The sequence below is a fragment of the Lepidothrix coronata genome, unplaced genomic scaffold (genome assembly GCF_001604755.1).
Source record: "Lepidothrix coronata isolate B3197 unplaced genomic scaffold, Lepidothrix_coronata-1.0 Scaffold154, whole genome shotgun sequence".
Taxonomy (NCBI): domain Eukaryota; kingdom Metazoa; phylum Chordata; class Aves; order Passeriformes; family Pipridae; genus Lepidothrix; species Lepidothrix coronata.
This window is the reverse complement of record NW_016690334.1, coordinates 1,831,668-1,858,646: the sequence shown is the minus strand read 5'-3', so window position 1 is coordinate 1,858,646 and position 26,979 is coordinate 1,831,668. Positions and strand designations below refer to the sequence as shown.

Here is a 26,979-nt window from a genome sequence, read left to right as displayed (position 1 = left end):
TTTCACAAATAAAACAATCAGCATTTATTGTTGTATTACAAAACACTTCATATTTTGGCAATATTTTACAGTTTATCCTTTTCCTTCTTAGGGCCTGTTGAAAAGGTACGGGGGGGGGGAAAGAGGAGAATGTTGAAATTAAGATTAAATTTCAATGTCTTGCTTAAAAAAAAATCCTCCCAAACCACCCCAGTCCCTCCCACCAAAATAAAAATCTAGTTTCACTCAATTCCACTATCCAAAGAGGCCATGGGTGAAGCTGCAGGCAATTTCACTATCAAACGCATCAAGAAGACAAACAAAACATTCACAGTGGTCTTCAGTATGGTCTGTTGCGTTGATCATTTCTGAAATCATTTCTGGAAGGGAAAGAGAAAGTTATAAGCAAACGACAAGTTAAGCAAGTAACAAACAGTCCCTTCAGTCAAACATCTCTACGCTGACGTCTGTGCGTTGCTCTGTGTTTAGAGAGCCTCGTCCAAACACGCTCACAAAACACACTCAACTGACAAACTGGGTTATTTTTCTCCGGAAGCTCCTATCTGTAGTTAATATTTTCATAGCAGAGTTGTGCCTGCACACATAAACAACCCTTTTCCCACAGTCCCTCTCTGAGTTCCACAGCCTGTTTGCTCCACAGCCAAGCACCTCTTACCTTCCTCCCATTTTGCCCCCGTAGCCACCTCCCCGATCGCCGCCTCGGCCCCCGCGCCCTCGGTAGCCTCTTTCTCCTCCATAGCCACCTCTGCCACGGAAATCTGGGGCAAAAGGCAAACAGACACATCAGTCAGGTTCTGCAGAAAGACGCAGGTGACACGAATGCTTTGAACACTTTAGAGATGTGGCTGTTTTTACACACCCCCTGGAGGACGTGAATCTTCTGGTCTGGGCTCACCACACTGGTTGCAGGAATTCCTGCGAGCGAAGTTCATGTTGCCACAGGACCTGGAACAGACAAGGATTCCCCAGACTGAGGTGTGAAGAAACTCCAGGAGCATACATGAAGCACCCCTGCCCGATTAAAATGACACTTACGGGTTAGGACAAACCCAATCACCATTTTTGGGCTCCCCACTTCTACCCTGGAAGCCCCCACCTCTTCCATATCCACCTCGTGAACCTGCAGACAAAATTATAATCAGAATAAAGGAGGGGAAGTGTCTATGACCTGCACATGAGAAACATTTATTAAGGACTGTCACTGGCTTCAGAACCCAAGTGACAGACTTTTCAGGTGGAAGGAGCGTTTAATGTAAATATATCCCCACTATTTATCATAAATTCTTTTTCAGCAGTAAAGGGAAACTTGATCTGCTTGAATTGGCAATGGGTAAATATAAACGAACTATGTGCATTAATAAAGTTTTGGAAAGATTTAACAACATATAATGTTAATCACATATGGCCAGACTTAGTCACAGAACAAAAATTTAACAAAAAGCTGTCTGGATTAATTCCAGGATGCCTCTGACATAAGCACAGGGACAACAGTCTTGTTTTCTGCATTACAAAGATGAAGAACTTTTATACAAATTAAAGTTCTTGAAGAATCATTTTTAATCAGGCCTATCTACCCCATTTAAAAACTAAAATTTGTTGACAGCCACCACCCAAAGCACGATTCCTGAAAAATGGGAATGAATATCCAGTGGACTATTGACAAAACTGTACATGCAGAGAATCAAGGACTCTCTTTAATTAAAGGAGTCAGACATCCAACAGCTGCTCTGAGTCAGTAGCAGTTGAATAATGTACCCTGCTTAACACCAGCTGGAAACATCAGAGTATCTCAAGGCTTTGCTGTAACAAGCAAATGCTCACTGGGAATTCACACCTATGTATGTGGTACAGCCTCAGCATCACTGTTGCACTCTCTCTTTAAAAGCAATGCTGAGACAAGATCTGGAGACTTTCCAGTTCTAAAGGAAAGCATAAATTCTGTGCTGTGCAAAAGAGATTACCGATTTCAGTTTTCTTAACTTGGTTCAGTCCTTATTACTCCCTTTCCTGGCAGAATCCCAAAGGCTCATATATTTGATGAATCACTGCTTCAAAGTCAACTTCTCTTTCATAAGTCAATCACAGTTAAAAACTATTTAACAATGCAAAACCAAGGATTCTACAGATTTTAGTCCCACCTCGGCGTCCTCCACCTCCACCTCCTCTCATGAATTCAGGCCTTCTAGTTGCAAAAGAAACTTTGATAACATTGCCATTGAATTCTTTTCCTGTGGAAGGAGAGAAAGGATCAGTACAGCTCCCAACAACACAGCAGCAAGCCCAGGAGAGCAGAAGTGATTTGCACACAGAGACTGAATACAAAGCTCTTGAGACAGAGGGAGGCTGCAGTAAATCTCTTGGTTTTGAAAGCACTGGTCCAAAGGTGAGATGGTAAACATGAGGTACTTGTTAGGCTCTCCATAAACCCACAGATATTTTAGTTTAAATGAGATCTGAAGGTTGCAATTTAAACAGACATAAGGATGTTTAAAAGATTTCTGGCCATGTTCAAGAATAACTAGTTTGGATATTCAAACTCTGTAATTCCAAGGCAGGCAACAAGGCTTTTGTATCATTCAACAACCAGCACAAAACTTAACTCCCAAGTGAGTGTGTTTTAAAAGTTCATGTTTTTCAGTCTCTTCATAGACACAACATTTATCACAGAGCAAACAGGACTGCACATGTGCCTTATAGAGTCATATTTGCTTTACCTTCCTAAACAAAAGTGAATTTGCATTTTATATAGCAAAATATAACCATCAAACAGCGTGCCATGCCAGATTTTTTACGCAGTATCATTTCATACCAGATGTAGAGTATGTCCTTTTGTTTCTACCCAGTATCACTAAAATTCTGTGCACACACAAGGTGACAGCAGCAGGCACTTTTCCCTCACCCCCTCAAGTTAACTACTACCAGAGTGTCACTGTTATTTCCTGCATCAAGTCTGAAGCGTTTCACATCAATGTATTTCTGGGATAAGCCCCTAATTTTAAAAACCCTTGTTCTTCACTGAGTATATACAAAGCACTCAGCACAAATTGCCATAAACATTCCCAAACTCTAAAAATATCAATACTAACACCACAGGGAATCCCTCCAGCTGCTAACACAGATTACAGCTCTGTTGGTCTGTACAAGAAGTGACATGAACACCACCTCTCACACTTTCTGCAGGGATGACTGAGGTACAGCAGCAAACCTCCCCAGTTTCATTACACATTTTTGGTCTAAACCACCAGCTGCTGTTTCACCAAATGAGAGAGAAATTCAGCACACAAAAGATCCCATGAAATACAGGTATTTGTTTAAGAAAAACACACAAAACCCACCAAAAAGACAAAATGAAAAGCCACATAAGTAGCAGCACAGGGTCCCCAGTGAGGTTATTGATTTGCTTCTTCCACTGCCTGTTAGATTCATTAACAGCAAAAAGAACAGGTACTCTCACCCACCATCAAACCAGTCAATGGCTGCTTTAGCAGAAGGAGGGTCATCAAAAGATACTGTTGCTTCTCCCTTTGGTTTGCCAGTATCCTTGTCTGTGTAAAGATTTATCATAGGCTTGCCAGTCTTTTTGTTGGTCTGAAAAGAAAGGTTGTACACTTGGCATACACCAGGAGAAACACTGGTAAAGTCAGTTCAGAGCTAACACTAAGTATCTTTAGAAAGAACATTCTCTTGGAGCTGGCCTGCAGAAACTGAGGGATATAACTGAGTGTTCTCCATGAAGTAATGATGGATGGGACTCAGTGTTAAAAAAAAATGAGGTCAAGTGCCCAAAATCCCAATTTAGAATTGCAGAAACAGAAGCAGCAGCCTCAGAACACAGAGGCACACGTGTGAGGGTGTATGAGGGTGCTACAATGGATAGAGTGTCAGGGTCATAAAGACTAAAGAAGAGACACAAAGCAATCTAAATGTCACTAGGAAAAAGGTGCTAGTGCTGCCAGCCTACAAATGAGCTGTCAGCTGGGAACTCAGATAAAATATTATCTACAACTGCTGGGGAGTCAGAGCGAACTCTGCCTTGAATGATACCAGTACATTCCCAACACACCAGCTCCACAAGTTCTCTTCCTTCTGACCAATGACTTCTCATTTCACATACCTTTATAATACCAATTTGTTTGAAATAGTCTGCCACTTGATCTGTTGAAACATCCTCCCCGAGTCCTTGCACGAAGATGGTGTTGTTATCAGAGTTGTCAGACTCTGAATCTATGGAAAAATAAGCTACATTTACCATGTGTAAATGTAACATTTAAAGCAGCAACATTTAAAGCTCAGCTCTGTGCTGCCCAGTAGCAGACCCTTAAATCCCAAAGACATCTTGTGTGAAATAAAGGAAGAGCAGGGAGCATAATTTTGAAGTTAGCACCACCAACTTCAAAAAGGCCCATGCAGCACCTTCAGATGCTGCAGTACGTCAGAGAATACATTCGGGAGCCGACCAGCTGCCTGCCACACACTCAACTTCTCCACGCAGCTGGACATCCCAACCCATCAGAGCAGTGTGTGTTTTAAATAACACAAGCTTAGCAGAAGTGTGATGGCAGTGAAAGCAGCTGCTTGGCTCAGGCAGATCCAGAGTTCATCGGCAAATTCTTACTTGCTGCGTGAACATCCAAAAATTCCCATGAGCTTTAATAAAATACATTTCTTTCAAGGAAGAAATGCTTCAGCTGCATTTCTTTTGAGCCACAGGAATTGCAGCCACATCCATCTTTTTAGACATACATTTTAAAAGCAGTGACCTAAGAGCTACAATCCACTCCCACTCACTGCTTGTTTTCTTACCAGCATCTGATCTCGGTCCATAATCCCTTTGACCTATGAAATGGATTTGAAAAAAAAAAAAAAAAAGAAAGAAAAAAGACTATTTTTAGCAAAGCACTTTCAAGTGACTTTTTTAGCAACAAGAAAATATATAAAGAATGTATGCAATGCATCTAAGATCTAAGACATTAACCAGAGACTTAGAGAATATTTAGATTTAAACGTTCAACAGAAGGTGTCTGTAGGACGTTAACGTGTTCTTTAACTTGCAGCATGTGGCAGTTGCCACACTGATGCTGTGCTGGTGTTTGCTTGCAAATGCTGGTTGTCAGATCACCAAGCAGTTTCCCACTTTTTTTTTTTTTCTACCTCTAGTACCATTCTAAGGAGCATTTGTAACAAAAATTAAAAAAAAAAAAAGAAAAGAAAAAAAAAAATCCGGTGAACGTCACTGTCTCCACAAATTCTTTCATGCAATTTGACAAAAGTAGGAATCCAGTTTATTGCTACAAGTTTGGCTACTAAAACTCGTGAACACACCAGCCTCACCAAAACTCTATAATGCTTCTACTAGATAGTAACAAGATATTGGTGGCTTTTAGATTTATAAAGAATTTCCACTGAAACATTTTTGGATACTCGGCACTTACCACCGTAATTTTTGAAGCCACCACGGTCACCACCACTGCAGAGGAAAAATTGAAGAAATGATTTCTTCCTTAAGTCTCTACATGCTGAGCCCAAGGCTCAATCTACAGTTAACTGATGACAAGTTGAGAGTTACTGTCTGGCAGCTAAAGCACCATCTCTATGTTCTCCTCACTACCCGCTCACGTTCAAAGATTAAATTACATGAAAGTGAATAATCTCTCAGGGTGCTGCACTGGAGAAGAGAAGCCCTAAGGAGCATTTTAAACCAACCCATCCACATGTTGTTGGTTCAATACTTTCTCCCATCCCACAAGCCAAAATAACTGCTATTAAAAACTGGGGTTTAAACAAAAACGTTATTTTCGTGAAGGTTAACGGGCTTTAATTGTAGATGTAATTGCTACTTTGGGATAATTAGTACTTTAGTACTTTTCTAGAAGTAAAAAAGAGCTAAAATTAATTAACCTCCATTTTTATGCACTTATATACAGGGGATAAATTAGCAGAATCAGCCATTCTCTGAGCAAGGGGCTGTGGGGACCTACTGTACTACAGCACTTGACATTACAGAGAAGGTGTGTGTATGTGAGCTTCAAAAGCAGAGGCCGTGAAGTTTTATTTCATTCATTCTGAAACCTGTGGCACAAAATGTAGACCAAGTTAAGAGATTACACACATCAACTTTCAAAGGTTAGAAGGGGATTTAAACAGGTTGTTATGCCTCCAATTATGTGCATGAAAATAAACCCTCGCTCTTTTCAATGGAAAGGTTCGCACTTGCAGGATTTTTCACCGCAGCATTTTTAATTGCATCCATGTTATGAACACAATATAATCAGTACTCAAAGCCTTCAGGAAAAATACAACCACTGGATTTTTTTAGAAGGTCAATAACTAAATGTCAGAAAGACTATATCATACTGTACAACTGCCTGCTTGTCCTCCCTCACGAGGGGGGGCAGAGCTGCCACCTCAAAATTAGGCAGGGTGACCTAATCCTGAGAGCTTTCACGCAAGATAAAGGCAGTGTGAGCTCAAATCCTGTTGCAGAGGGATATTCCAGCCTCTGGAGTTGTTGTGCCTCTTCACCAATGCACTTTATGACTAGAAGTCACTCCAGGTTTTAATTCTCTTTGCCCACACAGCACAGTCCAAACACACAAACATCCAGCAAAAGACAATGAAATAAAATTAGGGAGGAACTTCTTTGGCAAAGTCATGAATGGAAGGTGCTGATACTTAACATCTATGAGATAAAATCTGCCCAAAGTGAGGAACAAAGAAATAAGGTTCCAACAGGTTACTATCAAACCTGGATTAAGAGACATTCTTTGGAGGGTGACTGACATTCTGTGACAGTACCCAGGTGTTTGTCATGACAGGTTACATTTTTACTGAAACTCTTCTTAAAATAAATTTTTGCTGCAGATTTTAATGCTGTTTTACATAAAAAATCTGAATGCTAAACTGCAGTGTCATTTACTCATAAGAATGAATTTTATATGCAACATCAATGCTGGTCTTTATTCAAGGCTGGCTGTTTTCAGTGATAAAAACACAATGGTGATCATAAAATTTACTGTAAATACCTTTCTGCCATCTCCAATTCACTTCAGCTAAAAAAAAGAACTTCATTATGACACAACAATTTTTAACAGGAATGCCTGTTCTTCTGGGATTTTAACTCAGAAATAACAAGAGAGAATAATATCAACCATGGAAACGTTATCAGATTTTTCCAACCCCAGAGTACAGTCCCAATTCATCAGGACAGCAATATCCAGAACATGTTTTCTGATGTGAAATTACACAGCAGCAGAGACATAAATTTGAAAACCCCAACAATCTAAAAACGTACAGAAAATAATTTTGTGTCAACAAATGCAGGACCTTACAGGAAGTGAGGATTTTGTAAGATGCTGGAATAAAAATGTGCACCATGATTCTGTGAAGTGAGAGCTGGATATATAAAATGTAAAGGAAGTCTTAGTCCAATGCCCAATTCCTACCTCTGTGCTCCAGTAATTCTGCACCCTACACTAAGTGCAATCCATAATTTTTAATTAGTTTTAATTAATGTCTATAGAAATATGTTTTTGCCCAAGGATGTTTCAGCTTAGTCCCACAGGGCCAACCCCACAAAAATCTGCATCAGTTCACTAACAAGTACCTTTGATGATGGATTAATGTTTTCCTATATTTTTAAGTCACATTTTATGTGTGATTTATAAAGCTGCACTGTGTTACCTTCCAGAGATTGCTGGGCAAAGCTACCCAAGATCCCCTGGAATCAGGCAGATATCCTGCAGCAAGTGAATTCAAACACAGAAACTGGTTGCAAGCAGCTGATGCCACAATCTCAGATCTACCCCTTCCTGAGACCCAAAATTCAGTCTCAGCAGCTGAATTAGTTCCCATATTATTGTCCTAAAACATGTGGAAAATATAAGTGCAGTGTTTCACAGCCCATTGCTTCACCAGGCCTGCAGACAAAGAGATGGGTGACCAGATGGACTTTGGAGTTTTAACATTCTGTATCAGAAACATGAACAGGCAGCTGAAACTCAGCAGTGCCACCAACCAAGATAATAAATAAGAGACTGAACTGCAGGCGGCCAGAATATGATGAGGCACCACTCACAGAGACAAAAACCTGCTGCTGTGAAAGAAATGTCCAATGTTCTTTCCTCCTATACTCAGATTCATCATCACCTACTTGACTGTAAATGGAGTTCATCTGGATATTGCTTACTCCAGCTGGGAACAGCTCTTTAAATTAAAGGCACAGGTACATGGGGAGCTCAGCACAACAGATACAAGAAATGCAGTTTTAAAAAGTCATCAGATATTGGCAGAAGCAGCACTAAGAATTCAGGGACCAAATTTCAGCCTCCAACATGTCTCACCAAGTGTGTTGGAGTTACACATAGCAGTGTATTTTACAGACAAGAAAGGAATGCTTAGTGCACCAGTAGTCACTGACAGATGGCTTTTTTTTTTTCCTGCCTATATTTGCCTCTGTTCATGTATTTCCAAAGTCTCTGTAAGCTCAAGCATACCTACTACAAGTCAAAATATTAATTGTGAGCACAAATCACACAGTAAAAACCATTTGCACGGAGCTGCAGTTTCTTTATATCCCACTAGTTCCCATTCCTAATAGCTGATGCAACAATCAAGCTGCACAGGTAGGTTTTTTTTTATAGCACATCAACATAAATCAGTACAAGAGTTAAAAAATAATCTACGCTGAGCAAAGTTAGGATTTCTATGACAAATCCTAACACAGTGATAAATCCTTTCCAAACTTTATCTGTGTAGTTCACCAACACAGAGAGTCAAAGGCAAAGCTTCTTTCACCTGCTTTGTATTGCTCCTGTATTTCCCACTTACAGGCTTAACCAGAACAATTCAGTCCCACAACCACAATAAGCAATTAATTCCTTATTTTTCAGATGAGGACTAACAAAAAGGTGATTAATCCTACAAGGAGGCTTGGGTGAATTTCATTCTCAGGACCTGCCTTCTAACCAGAAGATGACACTCTTCTACTGTGGGTTTGAAAAGGAGAAAATATTTTACTTCTTAGCCACAACACAAATTAGTGAGATCATCAATTTTTCGAGCTTCAAAGCAAAAGGGGTGGGAAAATTCTACTAAAATCCCAAAAGATGCAACTCAAGGCCATTAAAAAAATTATTCCATCCCTGGAAGTGTTCAAGCTCAGGTTAGACAGGGCCTGGAGCAACCTGGTCTAGTGGAAGGTTCCCTGCCCATGGCAGGGGAGTGGAAGGAAATTGTTTTTAAAGTCCCTTCCAACTCAAACTGTCCTGGGATTCTGTGATTACAGCAGTGAAATTATCTGTGTAGACAAGATTTTTAGATTATTTCCTGATGGCTATGGAATTTTCACAATTTAATGTTAAGCATTAAAGTGTGATCAAAGTAAACAACTGAAAATGATGGTTACTGGAGACTGACTTGATATTCCTACACACATATTTTCCCAGGAAATAAAAAAAAAAAAATCTAAGAGAAACATCCCTCTCAAAAAAAAACCCAAACCTGAACCCCACAATTTCAGAGGACTAAACATCATTTCATACCTTATTACAAGTTATTTTCCCCTTGACCATACAGCTTGTTATTTAATTTGACCCTTTAGACTTTTCTAATAAGCATGTCTGGTAAAATATGTATGTCAGCAGCAGAATCCTCTGTCATAATTATGCAAAAAGACTGAATAAACACCTATGACACTGTGCTTCCAGCAAATTTCCACTACAGATGCCATTAAAGACACCATCACTTAGCAGCAGACAGAATTCCTAATAAATGCCTTCCCACTTTGCTATATTTTCCCCCACCTCTCCATTCACCTCCCCTCTTTTCCTTCTTTTGGCTTCCAAGTCCACTGAAGGTCTATGATCTACATGGATGTGTGACCAAAAGTTTTCTTACATTTTGGAAAAACATGGGAAGAGGCTTTATTTTCACAGACATTAATACATTTTTCTTAATCTTGCAAAGACCCAGGTGTGTTTCCAAGTGACAAAATCTACCAGTGTGTTTTTTGAAGCTCACATTCATTCCTCTTGTTGGAAAGGGCTCAGCTATAAATGGATTTTTTAAAAATCCAGGTTTTCTCACAGGAATATGGAAAACCCTCATCCACACAGAAAATCTAATTTAAGAAAAAGAAGTTCAGTTTTAACTGAAAATCAACTTAGAAATTATTTTGCTAGTTAAGTTTATGTTATATAAGGTACTACATATTACAGAATTTTGTATTATACACATTTATGTTTATTTATATTCATCACATATAGTTTTTATGTTTATTATATAAATTATGATAGAAAAATTAGGCATTAAGTTTATATTATATAAAACCCCAGCAAACATAAAATAACTATTGATATGTTCTTGTCATTGTGCTATCACACCTATTTAGGAGAGGTAGGGCCCACCTACATCACTAAAACCAAACCATGAAGTACAATTGGGGAGCAGCAGGCGAATTTCAAACATGGTTTAAAAACATATCTTTTTTAAAAGTACCCGAGTATTGGATTATTTTATTTAAATTAGATCAGTTCCAACATACAGCACTGTATAATTATAGTGGATTTTATCTGGAGTTTAGCAATAACCCAGAGCTGTGCAGCCCTTTGAAGGGTTGACAAAGCAACACCTCAAAGCTCACTTGAAGCTTCAACATTCTTGCCCTGCACCAGTGAACACTCTGCACCCTCAACCATTTCAGAGGCACATAAAGGGGAGCCAGCTGGGAGAGTTTATTAATAAATTATATGTCCTATGGCCTAATTCAATAGGCTTTAAAGCAAAGGTCCCAGTCTCAGACCTTTCCATGAAATCATCTGCAAGCACAAAATTAAGTATGGGCATAAATTTTCTTGACAGGGCCCAAGGCAACTGATAAAGGGGTGACAGCATTGTTAGTATTTCAAATCTACCCAAAATAAACGTGTTTAGACTGACAGATAAATCAATAATAAAAAATGTGTTTTAATAATCCATAGAAGTATAAAATAGAAGTTCAGAACTGCAAAACCAGCAAAGAACGAGTAACGTTACTACTAAATTATTCCTATTACTGCAAAGTCAAAATACTTCCCTGCTAAAATGTTGAGCTACCTTAGCTATGAATTTATCAAACTTTCTCGATCCCTGGCTGTTGGTTTTCTTGCCATTGAAAACAAGGGATGGGCTGGGGCAGTTTTTGTGTTGCAACTCATGCAAACAAAATGTGTCAGAACAATCAAATGCTTGGTCTCAATCTATCTGAACCTAAGAGCTCTTCCTATGCAAAAATGCATTTCTGTGCAGTGCAGGAAGGTTTTGATTTTAGAAACCTTCCATTTTTGGAAATAAAAATCTGAATCACTTGAGGAACAGACATATAGTAAACAGAAATTAAAAGCAGCTAAAGCGTTAAGAACCAAGGGTAAGGAAACTGCAGGCACTGGAAGGAGATCACTTACCTATATCCAGACATATGACCTCTTCCATCCATGTCATATCCCCCTCTACCTCCTCCCTGTGACCCGCCATATCCTCTATTATCTTCTCCATACCTACTCTTTTCACGTCGATCATCTGGAACAATGAGCAAAACAAAGCAGGAGTAAATTGAGTGCAAACTGCAGGGCATGGAAACTCACAGCCTTCAGTTCCCACCCCTCTCCATTAAGGCTGCCGTTTAAATCTGAAAAAAGTATCAACTCCTAAATCTCTCTTACATCATCTGTGCCACAAAGTAACTGGGAAAAAAAAAAAACCCAAAACGAACTTTGCTCCCTTATCTCCCTTGGCTTCTAGGGTCACAAGGTATATTAGAATGTAAGCACTCTGTAATTACACTTCATTTTCCAAACATTAAACACATACTGTCTAAAATATACTTTTCATCTGACTTCCATACAACCTTCCCAGTTTGCAAAAGACATCAGTGAAGACAGAACAAGGATAAATAGAGTGGGTTGTGCTGCTGGTGTGAAGTTACTGCAAAAAAAAAAGGTTTCATCTTAAAGCTTCTTCTATCTCAGAATTCACCTACACAGCATAAAGCTGGAATGTGAAGTGCAAAAGCTCTTCATGACTGATCAAGACATGTCACCCTCATGCAGGAAGAAGGTTCAAAATAGCTTGGGAAGAAAATTCCACCTAGAATTTGCAGAACACAGGGATTCTGCAAGGCTGCCTCTAACATAAGCAAATGCAACCATTTGGGGGCCCCAGAAGTGTTTCACCCCTGCATAATGCTTCGAAAGTCTTAACAAATAAAACATCCCCCGAGAGTATAAATAGAAGAGCTTTAACTATTCACCAAGTAACTGCCTGTGGAAGGAAATCCAACTATTTCACAGCGTCTCTGCTCAGTTTTATTAGCCAATACTGAATTCAACCTGTGAATTTTACCTTGGCTGTTGTGGCTGTAGCTTCCCTTCTGAGACTGGTAGGATTGCTGAGAGTGGCCATATGAGCTTTGGTGCTGGTTATAGCCTGACTTTTGGTCATATGAGCTCTGGTGGCCGTAGCCCGACTGCTGGTCATAGGAGCCCTGGTGGCCGTAGCCCGACTGCTGGTCATATGAGCTTGACTGCTGGTCGTAAGAGTCTTGGTTCTGTCCATAGCTTGACTGCTGGTCATAAGAGCTTTGGTGCTGACCATAGTTTGACTTTTGTTCATAAGAGCCTCTTCCACTTAAAACAAACAGAATTTGAATTAATAGCTAAACGTTCACAGAACAGAGAGCGATGTAAGGGTTGAAAATTCATGACATTGCTACAGTTTCCCGGTCACAGTTACCTCATTACTGGCATATGGATGTGAAAATACTCTGTTTCATCTCTGTTGGGATATATCTGGCTTCCTCAGTTTCCACTGTAAAGGTAACTTAAGAGCATCCCTCCTTTCACATATCCCAGTACGACACTTGCTGTCTCCCCTCTCCCCCTCTCATCATGGCTGATGGAGAGCCCGTGACCTGCTAAACACCAAATCCTTCCCTCTGGAACTGCAGGGCAGAGCCTCAGTGCTCAGCTCATGTTGTACTTGTACAGCTGAGACTTGCTGCCTAAAAACCCCCAAATCCCTAATTTTGCTTTCAGTGAATTGCCACCTCTCTTCTTCTGGGCATTCTACCATTTGTCAAGAGCTTTTCTAACTCCTGGGATGGTCTCTAACACACTTGCAAGTTCTTCTCACTTTAGTGCCATCTACACCCCACCAATCTTCATCAGGAACATGGACCAGTAGCACATCCAGGATATTTCCAACACAGTGCAGCTCTACATTCCATGGGGGAGTCGTAAATCTTCTCTGACTAATAACTTTAGAGGAACCACAAGGGAATCTCACCTATACCACACTTCCCTAGGCTACTTCAGCTTCCAGAGCAGAAACAGAAATATTCTGAAAATCCAGATTTATGGGAGAACAGTTCCATCTAGGTTACCCTTTCACAGGAAGACATAATATGGATTTATGAGAAACAAATTGCATCCAGGGAACACTGGCTGTTACTCATTCCTTTTTTTTTTCCCTCAGGTACTTAGTTGTGCCTTAACTGTCTGATTTTTTCAGTAACTGAAAATAAATCTCTGAGCTCTGCCAGCCTTTCTTCTCTTCCTCCTCCCTGCTTCCATCCTTTTTCAAAAGATGAGGCACTAGATATGTCCCGCTCCAGTCTTTGGGTAATATTACTTGCTAGTCAAAAATATCTCAGAAAAAAAGAAAAAAAAAATTTCCAGAGCCTATAGAAAGTTTCCACCAGCTTTTCAAAGCATTTTAAGATCCAGTCCATTGGGTCCAACCAATCTCAAAATATCCCACCTGTGTAAATACCATCTAATCTGCTCTCTCCCAGTCCTAACCCAGATCTCAGCTTTAACCTTGCTAATCCCAGTGGTAAACAGCTTGTGAAGATTTTTATTAATGTCTTCACTTCAAAAAGGTCAGCTCTTCTTCAGCCTTTGCACCATCCCCAATGAAGGAAGCATCACTGACAGCATCCACCATTTGCTGCCTTCCCCCTTCACATGTGACAGCTACAATTTTGTGTCCACCCTCTTGTAAGCTGCTACCATCTAATTTCTCAGTTTCTCCTTATTTGTTACAACCACACATCAAAGAGTTTCCCTCCCTTGTCTTTTCTTCATTTTCTCGATCATGAACAGCTTGTTGGAGAATCTACATGCTGCATTTTTTTTTCCAGTGCACATCTACAGAGTTAAAAACCACATTATTACCTCTGCAGAGCTCTAATAAATGCTCAGAAAATAAAGCAAAGCAAAACTTAACCACATTCCTGCCTTTGTTAGGGAAAAAAAGACATCCTGAGTGACAGCACCTACTGCTGGCAGATTAAGACTTTGCTTTTTTTATATTAAGATGTTTTGTAATAATAACTACAAAACCAGAAACCAAGCACAGGTCTGCTCAAGTCCAGATTGTTTTATCACCTTGTAAAAAACTACAAAAATACTTGAACCTTGGACACAAGAATGAGGTTGAGAACATGACAGTGTATTTTAATGAGGTCACATGATCCTCATAAAGCTCCAAGACGAGCAGTAACCTCAGGGTGTACACACAAAGCTTGTAAATTAGACAATGAAGGTATTCTAGCACTAAGTGGCCTTTTCAGTCATTATGGGAAGTCAGGTTGTGTTTTCCAACATACTCTCAAAGTTGTATCGTTAATCCTCCTGAAACTGAATCAAATACAGCCATCACTTAACAAGTCAAACACATCTGCAACAGCACAGTTCTGGATCAGAGCGCAGAGTTTGCAGGAGCACACTGAAGTTATTGATGAGGATGTAAAACCACAGTGTTTTCAGAATTCTACTCAGCTAAGTTAATTCTTACATTAGATTTTTGAATCCTTTATTCTTCCTCCATCAAGAAAAGGCATTCTGAGCCAGATAAGTAGCCTGCAATCTGAGAACAGCTACGAGTTTCCTTGCTAACAGCTTATTTGAAGTTAATAAAAGAGCACTGGAAGTTTAAGCAGAAGAATGTGATTGGAAAGGTATTTGTTATGTCTTTTTCCTAACCAAAATACTCCTCAAAGTCTACTCTTCATTGCCCCCACTATCCAAAGACTTTCCAAAGTGTATGTCCTCATACAGCTGGACTTCAAAACAACTGCATCCATCCTTATATAAAGAAATATTCTTCCTGTATCCCCTGATCTTTCAGGCATTAAAAATGTCTTAAGAATGTGGATTTTCAAATGTTTGCCTTTTTTAGACATGACATCAGGAAATTTGCTATAGCTCTAGTTAAGAATGTACAACTGCTAGACGTTATTTTAAATACATACTGGTAAACTCTGCTTCCTTACCCTCTAGATGACCCTTTCTGCTGGCCCTGGCTGCCATAAGACTGCTGGTTGTATGAGCTCTGATTCTGATTTTCGTAACTGGATTCATCATCGTATCCCTGGGAATCTTGTCCATAACCTGGAAGTCGAGGAAGAAAATTTTTAGTCAATATTCACCTTTTAATTCCTGCCAATGAATGTAACAAGCTAGCCAAACCTGATTGATTTTGTCCATAGTTCCCATGATAGCTTCCATAGTTCTGTCCATAGGAGGAATTGTCTCCACTCTGCCCATAACCAGAATATCCCTGTAATTTCAAGAATGTACTCAAATAAGTGTAACTTCCACAGCAGGTAATTACAGTTTTCCTTGGCCAGACACAACTGCAAACATCAAGCACAGCTGGGAATGGAATTCTTCCTGGCCCAGGAACAATTATTTTCACCCAAGGAACATCTGCTTTGAAAGACATGATTTTTTTTTCAACATACCTGTCCTTGTCCATAATTCTGACTGCTCTGATTGCCATAGGACGAGTAGCTGTAAGAGAAAAATGCATTTAGGAAATGCTTACAGTGCCCTTCAGATAGACTGGAAAGTAAAGGTATTTTTGGTGTCATTTTAAGTTTCTCTTCATTCCAAAATAGGTGTTTAATCCGAGTACTGCAGTTGCAGGCACTTTAGAACCACATCAGTGAACTAATTGTTTCCACAATTAGTCCTTGACTGTCAGAAGCCAGAAGAGCTTATTTTAATTTCTGCTGCATTTCAAGCATAAATTTAAACTACATGAAAGCTGGGTTTACTGTAGTTTGACAGATTTTTCAGAATCCCAGAAAACTTTATATAAAACAAAGGGCTTTTACGTTTTTCAGGACATTCTTACAGAGTCAATTTTATTTTAATTAGGGTCTGTTTGGTATTTGTTGAACTATCCAAGAATAACACCACCATCAAAACCCACTCTAGTTTTATATTATACTTACTCATTATTCTGCCACTTCAAGCCTTCAGGAACTGACAGAAGAACCATGTGCTGAAACTCATCATGCTCAGACACAGATCCAAACTCAGGCAGTGCTACATGCACAGAACCTTGTGGTTTTCGTTAGCACACTCAGCATTAGCTGTGATTTTCACACTTCCATAAAAACACTTGTTTCCCTGATTAAAATACGCCCCCAAATTGCAGCTTTGGGCCTTATAATAAATATAATAACCTCTGACTAAAATCTTAGTGAACAGCTTAAGGCAGTCACATGAAAAATATTTCCCTATATTCATATTTCAAAAGATCTATTACGAGATGGCAGTCCAATTTACATCTGATTATTGTCCTCTCTTCAGGAATACAGACTGCTTTTTCTTGTTTTATAAGACATCTTGATAAAGGTTCAGCTGCAAGCTTTCTGCACCCATAACTCCAAAAGCATATCAACGCTCTATCATGCCTGAAGATTCAATCATCATGTTGGGAATATTAAATGGTCTTTTATTTTGCTGGTGTATTTGCTAACAGTAAAAAAACCAACCCCACACATACCTCTGTTGGCCCCCAGACTGACTGTAACTTCCAGAATCTAGAAAAAGAAACAAGTCATATTGAGAATTTCCATTTAACGTTTTAGTCCTTTATTTAGCACAGGGGGAAAAAAATTTGGGGAGAGGTACAAAGGTTCAGTGCAACTACTTTCCCTGCAGAGTTAGACAGCTTCCTCTTTATTAAGAGAAAATGTTAAGACTGGGATGATAGGAGCACAGGGTGGGGGGGACAAGACACAGCTACAGCCACTTAGAACTGTCCTTTTTGAAAGACCTGAATTCCATTTTTAAGGCACCTCTTCAAATATCTGGGACTGCACAACCCCTCTAATGGCTACGGAATATGGTGCCATCATCAACGGGCAGAATGCAGCAGCTTAATTAATCAAGCAAAGCTAAGTAGGTTAGTCTGCTGAACACCTTTTTAAGATGCCCTAAGAAAGCTCTGCCCAGCAAAAGGGCACAGGCACAGGCAGGATGGGGAGAGATCAGGGATGGAGGAGCCCTGACAATTCCCTTTGCTCATACTGCAAAAGGAAAAGCGCTGCTGAGAGCCCAGCAGCACGTGACAGAGGCAGCCACACAGAACACACACACATAGCTCCATCAGAATTCCCACTGCCAGGAGCAGGCTCCAGCTCTCCAGAGGTTCCTCACGGCCCCTGCTGTGGGACCTCTGCACTGCACGGGCTCTGTCGGTCTCACTTTCTATGCAGGAGCCCCAATTTGCTTGAAATTCCCACCTTCTTGTCAAAACACAAACACCTTCTCCCTGTCTCTACCAGCCTTCTTCCCAGTACTGTCACTCTGGATAACAGTCCCGCAATTTTTCTGTTCCTTTCAAATCACTTAATGAATTTACATAAACACTGTGGGGCTGTGGTCTAATAAAAACTATCAGGAACCTCTCTGTTTTCATCCCTAATTTCAGTCTTTCCTCCACGTTCTCTCTCCAAGCTCTACACCCAGAACTGCCTGAAAAGCTGACACTGAGAATTAATTACAATGCGGGGTAAATGTCATAAATGACTATAATCATTTTCCAATCAAAGCACTCATCAAATTGCTGAATCTGCTCATTATCCCTCCCTCAGCAGGTAATAAATCCAAGCCTGCCAGTGCTTACACGAACACTTAAACACAGGTCTGATGAGGGCATCACTGGAGGTGAGGATGTGAGGTGAGGGTATCAACCGAGCTATTCTGACACGAAGCAGCATTTTTAGTGGTAAAGTATCTCCTCAGAGCAACACAAAGTATCAAATTTCGTATTCCGTAACAGAAACATTTACCAAAAGCTGAGATGAAATAATGTTTCGTTTCACATGCCCTATAAAGCAGTTTTACTCAAATGTGAAATACTCTCCTCCTTTTGCACTGCTACACAAATATTTCATTGCTTTTTCATACTGAAAGGCAATTAAAACCCCAATGTAGATGTACAGTTTAAATTTATTGTTTTAATGACAGTAAGGTAAAATTTTTACAGTTTCAATTTAAATGATCACAAAGATTGCTGTTAAATAGGTAACCACATTTTGAAGCAGGCTTATGGTTTAATTCTAAAATTTATATGCCATTAATGCTGATAATTAAAGAAAAGAATATTAATGGTTGTATCAGAAAGAATTATTGAGTGAGGATGTAACTAGCTATAAACTGAAGGACTACATTTAATCTCCTGAGCTTCTCCCTAACAAACTTCTGCCAAACCAAAACACTTTGGGAAAAGTCTGAAAGCAACCAGATAAGGAGCCTGCAAAATATGAAAACACAGAATCAGAGGAATTTCCTTTATTTATACATTTTTCTACATCCTCTGTTGGACCTCTCACAGATTTCTGATCAATTTATTTTCGTGGCCTCAAGGGGGACAAGAGTCTGTAAATATTTTTTGAAATAAGCTTATTCTGGAAATTCCTGGATGCACGTTTTTACTGAATGTTTAAAAAGCTTGTGGACAAATTTCCTGTGGATGAAGCGGGGCATAGGAGACTAATCACCTTGCAAGGCTCAGGGGGTGTACTCCTCTTAGAAAAATCTGCTGTGTACATTTGAAAACTAAGGTTCTTATATGATGTAATTTATATGAAGAGGCAGAATTGCTTTTCAATATTCTCACCAGAAAAAGAACCTCATGTTTGAACATCAGAGCTAAAAATAGAGGAGACAGGTGACTTGACTGGTCAGTAGCTGAGGTATGGAGAGAAAGTGGGTTTTGTTTACAGCCAAGCTTTACTCATTTAGTAGAAAAATCATTATTTGGACTCGTTTTAGTAGCTTTGGACACATTTACTTTCCACGGTAAACAACTGCTCCTTGCCAGTAAAGGATTCCTTTAACACACTTTTGCTCTGTTTGTATTGTCTGTCACTCACACCTGCAACCTGAGACAACACAAAAACGGCTCGGCTCGCTCCACAAAGCACACACGGCCTTGGAATTCCTCCTCCCACTCTGGGATACACTGCTATCCACGGCTTGCCAGGGGCAGCGCTGCTGGGGAGACCCAAACATCCAACCTCAAAGGGGATGAGGAAAGAGCACCAGAACATGCTCGCAGAGGCCCCAGGAGAAGCTGGGCTGTGTCAGGTCACCTGGGAGAGCAGATCCTGCCTCCGTGCTCAACTAAATCCTCTGCTGGAAAACAATCACAGCCAGAGCATTTTTAAGCCCAGAGAAGGGGGATGTGAAGCCCCGACTTTGCTCTGCTGGCACCCCCCGGGTGTGAAAAGCAGATACTGGGACACAAAGGCTGGTCCCTGCGGTGGGAAGGGGAGAGCATGTCCCATGAAAGGGGGGCACGACCCAATGGGGGGGTACCTCCATTCCATGGGGGTGCTGATCCAAAGGGGAGCACATAAACCAGGCTGTGGGGAGTGGGAGGACCCAAAATGGGGTTCACATCTCACACGGGATGCGGGGGGAACACAACCCAAATCGGGGGTCCACACAATGGAACAGCCATGACCCAAAAAGGGGGCATTTATATATGGCAGGGTACACGACCCAAAGGGGGGTCCACATCTCACACTGGGACAGAGTGGGGTGGGAACTGCAAGCTGGGGTTCACACGGGGGAAGGACCATGACCCACGGAGGGGGGGCCTTACATCGCACACCAGGGGGGTACACGAGCCAGAACGGCCTGCAGTGGGGGGCATGAACCAAAATGGGGTCTGCATCTCACACCGTGGGGAGCACGGGGGGAACACAACCCGAAGAGGGGGGTCCACACCAGAGAAGGATGACGAGCCCAAAGGGGGGCATTTAACATTTCGCACCCAAACAGGGGAGCCTACACTGGGGGGCACGAACCAAAACGGGATCGGCACCTCACACCTGAGGGGGTACAAAGCCCCAAGTGGGGGGCTTAAACTGGGGGGCACGAACCACAACGGGGTCCACACCCCACACCAGGGGGGCTGTGGCACAGGCCAAAACGGGGGGCTCACACTAGCAGAGGAGGGGGCCTAGACCGAAAAGGGGGGCTGCATCCCACGCACCCCCGAGCTGAGGACCCCAAGGGGACTCTGCCCTCTCGACCCCCCCCAGTTGCGACACGGGGGGCGCGCGCCTGGCCACGCCCCCCACGGTGAAGGGGGCGTGGCCTGCGCGGCTCGCGCAGCGGGGGCTCCCCGGGGAGGGGGCGTGGCCTATGCCGAAGGGGGCGTGCCCACGGGGGCCACCGGCGGGGGGGCGTGGCTCCCCTCCCCCTCACCGAGCCTGGGGGGAAGGGGGGCGTGAGGCGAAAGCGACCGCGTCCGTCCCCCCCCATCACCCCCTCACATATAACATGGCCGCGGGCCTTTCCCACCTGCGCCACATGGCCGCTGGCTTTCCCGCCCTCCCACCGCGCCCGCAAGCGGACCCGCCGCGCCGCCGGTGCGAGGCTGAGGGCCCGGCGGGGGGGGGGGGCTGTCGGCACCTACCCGAAGCCATGGCGGCGGCGCTGAGGGGGCGGCGGGAGCGGAGGGAGCGCAGGGACCGACCCGCCCGCCGCGCCGGCCGCGCGCACACTGAGGCACCCGCAGCTCGCGCGGACTGCGGGGCCCGCCGGCCAATCGGCGCGCGCGGCGCCTACCACTCGCCGCGCGGCCGAGGGGGATGGGGAGGGACGGGGACGAGAAGGGCCGTGCCAAAGTACGGCGGGCGGGGGGGTGGTGGTGGTGATGTGTCTGTGTGTGTTTGAGGGCTGTGCGCGCCCACCGGGAATCGCGGAAAAGGATTGAATTAGTTTAATTAATACATGGTCAGGGTGCTCACGGGGACATAATGGGGCTCTACGCCCCGGCTTTTCGCCCCTCCCTGGCCTTTCCCCCCCCCCCCCGCGGTTCCCTCGCAGCGCCCCGGTTGTGCATCATCGTTTGTGGCAGATGCTGAATGGAGTTTAAAGAACACATCCGAAATCTGGGTTCTAAAGGAAGGGAAAAAATAGTTTGGTAGGGTTTCTGGCTATCTTAGAAAAAGGCAAATATCAGCTTGGAGAATGGTCTAAAGAAACGGGTCATGAGCTTGAGAGCCTCTTCTATGGAACGTGAAGGTTTGCTTCAGAGAGGAGGAGTGATGAACTGAGAAGACAGCAAAAGTGACGCTGATTGTTTAATCTTATTTTTACAAGTCGTATTTCTTGTTTCAGATCAAGCTGCCTTCTTGTGGGAGTTGGGAAGTTAGCAGTTGCACCTTTCTGTCTAGGGACAGTGTACACATGCATCAGCTAGGGAACAGCAAGGTTTTACCCTGTTTTTATTTCCAAAGGCAGTGAGGAGCCCTCTCTGATTTCAGCTGAATGTTTTGAGCAGATTTGCAGAGAAGTTGGGCTGTTTCTTCTCCCCTGGGCGTAGCAGCAGGAGGCAAATCCCACTGCCACAGCCAAAAATAAGTTTCTGCAAAACAGGCAGTGACTGGAATGATTAATTAAAAAAAAAAAAAAAAAGGAGAGGGGGAGTTGAGCTCCCTGCCTGTCTTTTGGTTTCTACTTGAGAAACTTCATCTCCTCCAGCCACAATGTTTTGTCCTGTGCCATAAGCCTTCCTGTGACAACCTGGGACCTCACAAAGGCTGCCTGTGCAATGTTGGGATTAGGGCAGATCCCAAACAATGCTCCACAGCCAGGGGAGGTGGAGGGATCTTTTGCTCTAGGAGAGCCTCTCAGTGTTTGTGCATTCCTCACTGGCTGAAGGATTGTCATAAATGGAAACTGGAATTAGTTGAGAGTTACAAGCTCATGTGTCTGTCTGTCTGCTGATAGATCTGTGCTGTGCTCTCCTGTGGCTCCCAGTCAAAAACTTTGAAGCTTCAATATGGAAAAGACATCAGCCCTTCAACCCTCTGCTCTTCCCCCTCGGCTGGAAAACAGCAGAGTTCACAGAATCACAGAATCACTGGGGTTGGAAGGAACCTCTGGAGAACATCCAGTCCAAGCCCCCTGCCAAGGCAGGGTCACCCAGAGCAGGTGACACAGGAACATGCCCAGGTGGGATGCATGGTGTGAACAGATTTTCTCCTTTTGTGCAAATATAGTCTTCTACCACAATATCCACAGCTCCATCCCCAAACCTCTTCCAACTACAAACTCAAGAACAGATACAATTGTTGTGGAAATACTAACCATGTGTGTAAAGCAAGCCATGACCACAGTGAAGGATTTCCCTTGAAGGGATCAGATTAAGTTCTCCCTACTCCATCATCTCATTGTGACACTTGCAAGAACTTTGATATCTCCATTTATAAGCTGCCAATTCCTCTCCTAAATCTGACTAAAACTGGCCAAATAGTTAAGCCAATATTGCTGGGGAATTGAAGACAGACACAGAATATGAGCCTCATGCAGGTTCAGCCTGGTTTGAACACACAGATGTGGAGGAGGGCTGTCCCTCCATTTGCTCCAGCACAGGTGGGAAGGTCATGTGTGGTGTGGACACTCCTCTCCATCTCCATCTGTCACATATGAAAGGAAACACTTGTTCTGTGTCCAGTTCCACAGTTCAGGAAGGACATTGAGGGATTGGAGCAAGTCCAGGGAAGGGCAACGAAGCTGGTTGAAGGGTGTGGAACACAAGTCTGGTGAGGAGTGGCTGAGGGAGCTGGGGGGGCTCCGTCTGGAGAAAAGGAGAGTTGGAGGGACCTTTTCTCCCTCTAAAACTCCCTGACAGGAGGCCGGAGACAGGTGGGGGTCGGGCTCTGCTCCCAGGCAACCAGTGACAGGATAAGAGGACATAGGCTTAAGCTGTGCCAGGGTATGTTCAGGTTGGACATCAGGAGGAATTTCTACACAGAAGGGGTTATTAGACATTGGAACGGGCTGTCCAGGGAGGTGGTGGAGTCACCATCCCTGGAGGTGTTTAAGGAAAGAGTGAATGTGGCACTCAGTGCTCTGGTCTGGTTGACAAGGTGGTATTCGGTCACAGGTTGGACTAGATGATCTCACAGGTCTTTTCTAACCTCACCGACCCTGTGATTCCCAGCAGCCTGACCCCACGGTGCGGGGGAGCGGGGGCTTCATTCGCCTGGCTGGGCCTCCCGCACCTGAGAGCAGCTGCTCATGGGGAGACCCGGACCCAGCTCAGGTAGGCTCCCAGCGAGACCTCACACCTCCCCACGGGGACATTTTCCCCTTCTGGACAAGTTAAAAACCCCACTAATTAAATAAAAATTCAAAAGAAGGCGGGGGGGGGAAGAACCCCACCCCCGCGCGTCTCCATGGTAACGAGCAGCGCCTCGCGTTGCCATGGTAACGCCCAGGCCTTCCGGCGGCGGCCGGAAGCGGCGGGCGCGCGGGGTGGCAATGGCGGCGCCCAGGGCAATGCCGGCCGCCGCCGCCCTCACGGTGCTGCTCTCGGTCGGGGCCTCCGCGCCCGGGATGCTGCGGGGTGTCCCCGCCGCCCGCTCCGCCGCCGTGCTGCGCCCCACCGCCCTGCGCGACGGGGAAGGTGAGCGGGGGCCGCCCGCGGGGCAGCCGCTGCCTTCTTGGTCCCCCCTGTCTTCCCCCCTCCGTGGGTCCCCCATATCAGACCTTCCCCAAATCCACGACGGAGCCTTTGTGTCCTCGCATTCCCGGTCTCCCTCAAATCCCCACTGGAGCTTTTGTGAATTCCCTCTCGGGGCCATTCCCGCGTCCTGCTCAGGACCCCTTGGTCCCTCCCCTCAGCCCCCACTTCTGGGCACTTCCTCAAGCCCCTCCCTGAGCCCGCTGCTCCCCCTGTGTCCCACCTCTCCGTGCTCCTTTTTCTTCCCGCTTTCCATGCTCTTCCCTGACCTGGGCACCCATCTCAGCTCCCTTACATCAGGCTGCTCCCCTTTACCCCCATTTCTGACACTAAACACAGTATGAGTATGTTTCCAGAATCTTGAGGGATTTGCTTTCCTCGGTGCCTCTGGTATTTCCAGGATGATTTTTATCACACTTAATTCCCATGTGCCAGCTCACCCCTGTGCAGTGATTTTCTTTAGCAGTGTGTGGTTTCTCTGAGCTGATGGGTGTAATCCACCATCTCCTCACATTTCTTCATGGGTTATTTTGTTTTTCACTCCTGTTTTTCTGTCTGTGAGGCTGAGGTCGGTGGGAGGGAGGTGGAGAACTCTTAGCCTCCATCCTCGCTGGATGCCCAGGAGAACAGCTATCCAAAAGGCCTGGGAGCACTTCTGAGGTGTGAGGTTTGGTGAGAAAAGTCAGCCTTCCAGCAGTTTAAGGAGTGGGGTTTTTTGCCAAAATCATTGTTATAATAACATCTATTTTTATGTCTCTTGCCTTCTCTTTTAATGAGACTGAAATATACTACAGATGCTGCTGCTTTTTTCCAGGCAGCTTCCCAGGAAGCAGCAAAGAGTCAGCCCATATGTTTATGACACCCAAGACAGCACTTGTTTTACTCTATCTTGTTATTTATGCCTGGCTTTAAAGGCCTGGAATTCCTTCTTTTCTACACCACCATAGAAAGGAAAGCCATTAATTAATCCCGTGGGCTCTCTCTCTCCCTCTGCCCAAGCCTGTGATTGTGGTTTAAAGCAATTAAAAGCTGTGTCTGTCTGTGCTCAGTTCACAGGTTGGTCACCTACGTCTTTGTCTATGAGGACCTGATCTCCCTGACCTGCGGTGCCGTTGCCATCTGGTACTTTGCCGGCAGCTTTGAGAGGAACGTGGGCACAGTGAAGCACTGCTTCCTCACCATCACCTTCTCCGTGCTCTCTGCCCTCCTCTACCTCCTCCTGGAGCCCCTTGTCTCCCGGGTGTGGGAGGTGGGAGATGCCAAAGGATTCCTGCCAGTGGCTTTCGCCATGCTGGGTGTGTCCACCACCCGCTCGCGGATGAAGAGGACTCTGGTTTTTGGGTGCAGGGTTCCAGTGGTGCTGGTGCCCTGGTTTGTGCTCTGCGTGGCGTGGTTTATCCCCCACTCTTCTCTCTTGGGTAACCTGTGTGGGCTCCTGGTTGGTGAAGCCTGTATCCTTTCCAAGTGGGAAGCTCCGAGCCAGAGCGGGATCGTTGGTTCGCGATGGGAACGGGGTGCTGTGGTTCTTGTTGTTGGTTTCATGGTGCTTCCTGGGCTCTTGCTCTGCATTAAACTCTCCCTGGCTTTGCTCATCCCGTGTTGGTTTTTCACCTCATTCTTCCACTTCCCCAGTGACTTTTGTGCACACAGAGAATGTGGAGTGGGAAGGGCGATGGTCTGTGAACGTGGTGCTGGGCGGAACTGGGAGAATTCTCCAGGAAAAGTGGTTTGTGGGCAGAGGAGGATTGTGTGTGGCTGTGTTAGAAGTGACTGTGTTTTGTCTGCAGACCTCCTTAACACGCTCCTGGCTTCAGATGGTCTTGGCTACTGTTTCTGCCTGGATTTTCCGGAGTCAGTGGGCTCTAAGCTGGACCGGGTGTTCCCTTTCACTCTGCTGAAGAGGATCCCAGGGCTGAAATACATCCCAGGGTCCTTAGCAGAGAGAAGAGCCTCTGACAGCACCAAGTAAGTACAGGAGTTCCTGTGGGAGATCTTATAGGGGAATTTTGAAGTGTGAGTAGAGGCTCTAAATCACCTTTAAAAGCCAGATTGCATTTGTTGAGTTCATATTGTGGGTGTGGGAGGGGGCAGAGTCACCCTTTGATGTTACACTGGTGACATTACTGGGACTAATAAATTACCACTCATTAACTCAACCAGGTCTTTAGTGAAAGCTGAATGGAGGTGAAAGACCTCTCCTTTGCTGCAAGGGCAGTGTGTGTACACATGCAAAGGTATTGCAGCTCTGGCTGACATGAAAGTTAAGTTGTGTAACTCTGCCCTGGAATTAGGGTTTAAGGCATTTATTCCTGGCTGTGTGGCTCCCTAGGGTGTGATCCCTATCTTTATTTGCCCCACCTCGCCTCCCAGGAATGCTGTGAAGTGAGTTGTGTCCAAACCTATGTAGGAGCAGAGCATTATAAATCAAAGGTGCCACTTACAAAGCTCAGTGTAGACCTTTTGGTCTTTTTTAGCCTTTCAGCAGGTTTTCAGTGTCAAGGCAATGTTGCTTTACTGAAAAAAAAAAACCTTGGGGCCCTTGGCTGACAGTTCAGGAGTGATTTTAAGTTTATGTATTATCACAAGCCATGAGAACTCACTTGTATTCTAAAAAGCTTGAAAATGTAGGTCAAATATTTACCTGTTCTAAGGTGCCATTTCAACTTCACAGAGAAAGGGTAGTTTTCTGTTAAGGGTTAAATTCTATGTATTGTTTAAGCCCTCAGCTCATTGTAAAGCTTTATTTAAAGTGGAAGCATTCCCAGGTGTTTGCATTGCCCTCACCCGTTGGGAAGCCATAAAACCAACCCTTGTCTGCAGCAGGAGTGTCCCTCAGGTCCATCAGGGCACTCAAACATGAGAGTGCTTGCAGGGAGGGCAGGCAGATCCAGCAGTATTTGTGTTTTTAGTCTCTCCTTCCTGTGCAAATGCAGCTTTTGGGAGGTGGGACTGTCTCCATGCTGAGCCTGTGCCAGCATCAGTCCAATCCTGCTGTGCACAGCACCTCAGGGTCTAAACCTGCTTCCCTAGGTGAGGTGACACAGACTGTTGTGACACAAAGGTACTTACATGAATATTTGACTATCCAACAGGGCGTGGGAAGGTGTTTCTAGGATGCTTCCACTGCTGCAGCTAAATTTGCATATCTGTGTCTTAAATACA

The 26,979-nt window shown here is 44.0% G+C and overlaps 2 protein-coding genes across 5 annotated transcripts; one reads left to right on the top strand and one right to left on the bottom strand.

Annotated features, from left to right (window-relative positions):
- On the bottom strand, nucleotides 1-20,849 carry TAF15 (TATA-box binding protein associated factor 15). Of its 4 annotated transcripts, none has more exons than XM_017828941.1 (16): nucleotides 20,761-20,836; nucleotides 16,831-16,867; nucleotides 15,779-15,827; nucleotides 15,504-15,594; nucleotides 15,308-15,425; nucleotides 12,376-12,659; nucleotides 11,439-11,553; nucleotides 5,433-5,467; nucleotides 4,804-4,836; nucleotides 4,115-4,224; nucleotides 3,459-3,588; nucleotides 2,139-2,228; nucleotides 1,036-1,120; nucleotides 860-945; nucleotides 656-758; nucleotides 1-359 (listed from the first exon to the last, which is right to left on the bottom strand). In XM_017828941.1, the coding sequence occupies exons 1-16, from the start codon at nucleotides 20,768-20,770 to the stop codon at nucleotides 320-322; spliced, it is 1,416 nt and encodes a 471-aa protein (XP_017684430.1). In that variant the 5' UTR covers nucleotides 20,771-20,836; the 3' UTR covers nucleotides 1-319. The 4 variants fall into 4 exon arrangements, with proteins under 4 accessions (XP_017684430.1, XP_017684428.1, XP_017684431.1 ...); XM_017828939.1 differs by lacking the exon at nucleotides 20,761-20,836 and adding an exon at nucleotides 17,962-18,064; XM_017828942.1 differs by lacking the exons at nucleotides 5,433-5,467; nucleotides 20,761-20,836 and adding an exon at nucleotides 17,962-18,003.
- On the top strand, nucleotides 20,769-26,650 carry RHBDD2 (rhomboid domain containing 2). Its single transcript, XM_017828841.1, is given in 7 exon segments — nucleotides 20,769-21,008; nucleotides 23,299-23,397; nucleotides 23,495-23,567; nucleotides 23,570-23,610; nucleotides 23,613-23,760; nucleotides 24,867-25,268; nucleotides 25,632-26,650. Coding segments are annotated over 7 exon segments (1,158 nt in total). The 3' UTR covers nucleotides 25,787-26,650.
- The last annotated feature ends 329 nt before the right edge of the window (nucleotides 26,651-26,979 follow it).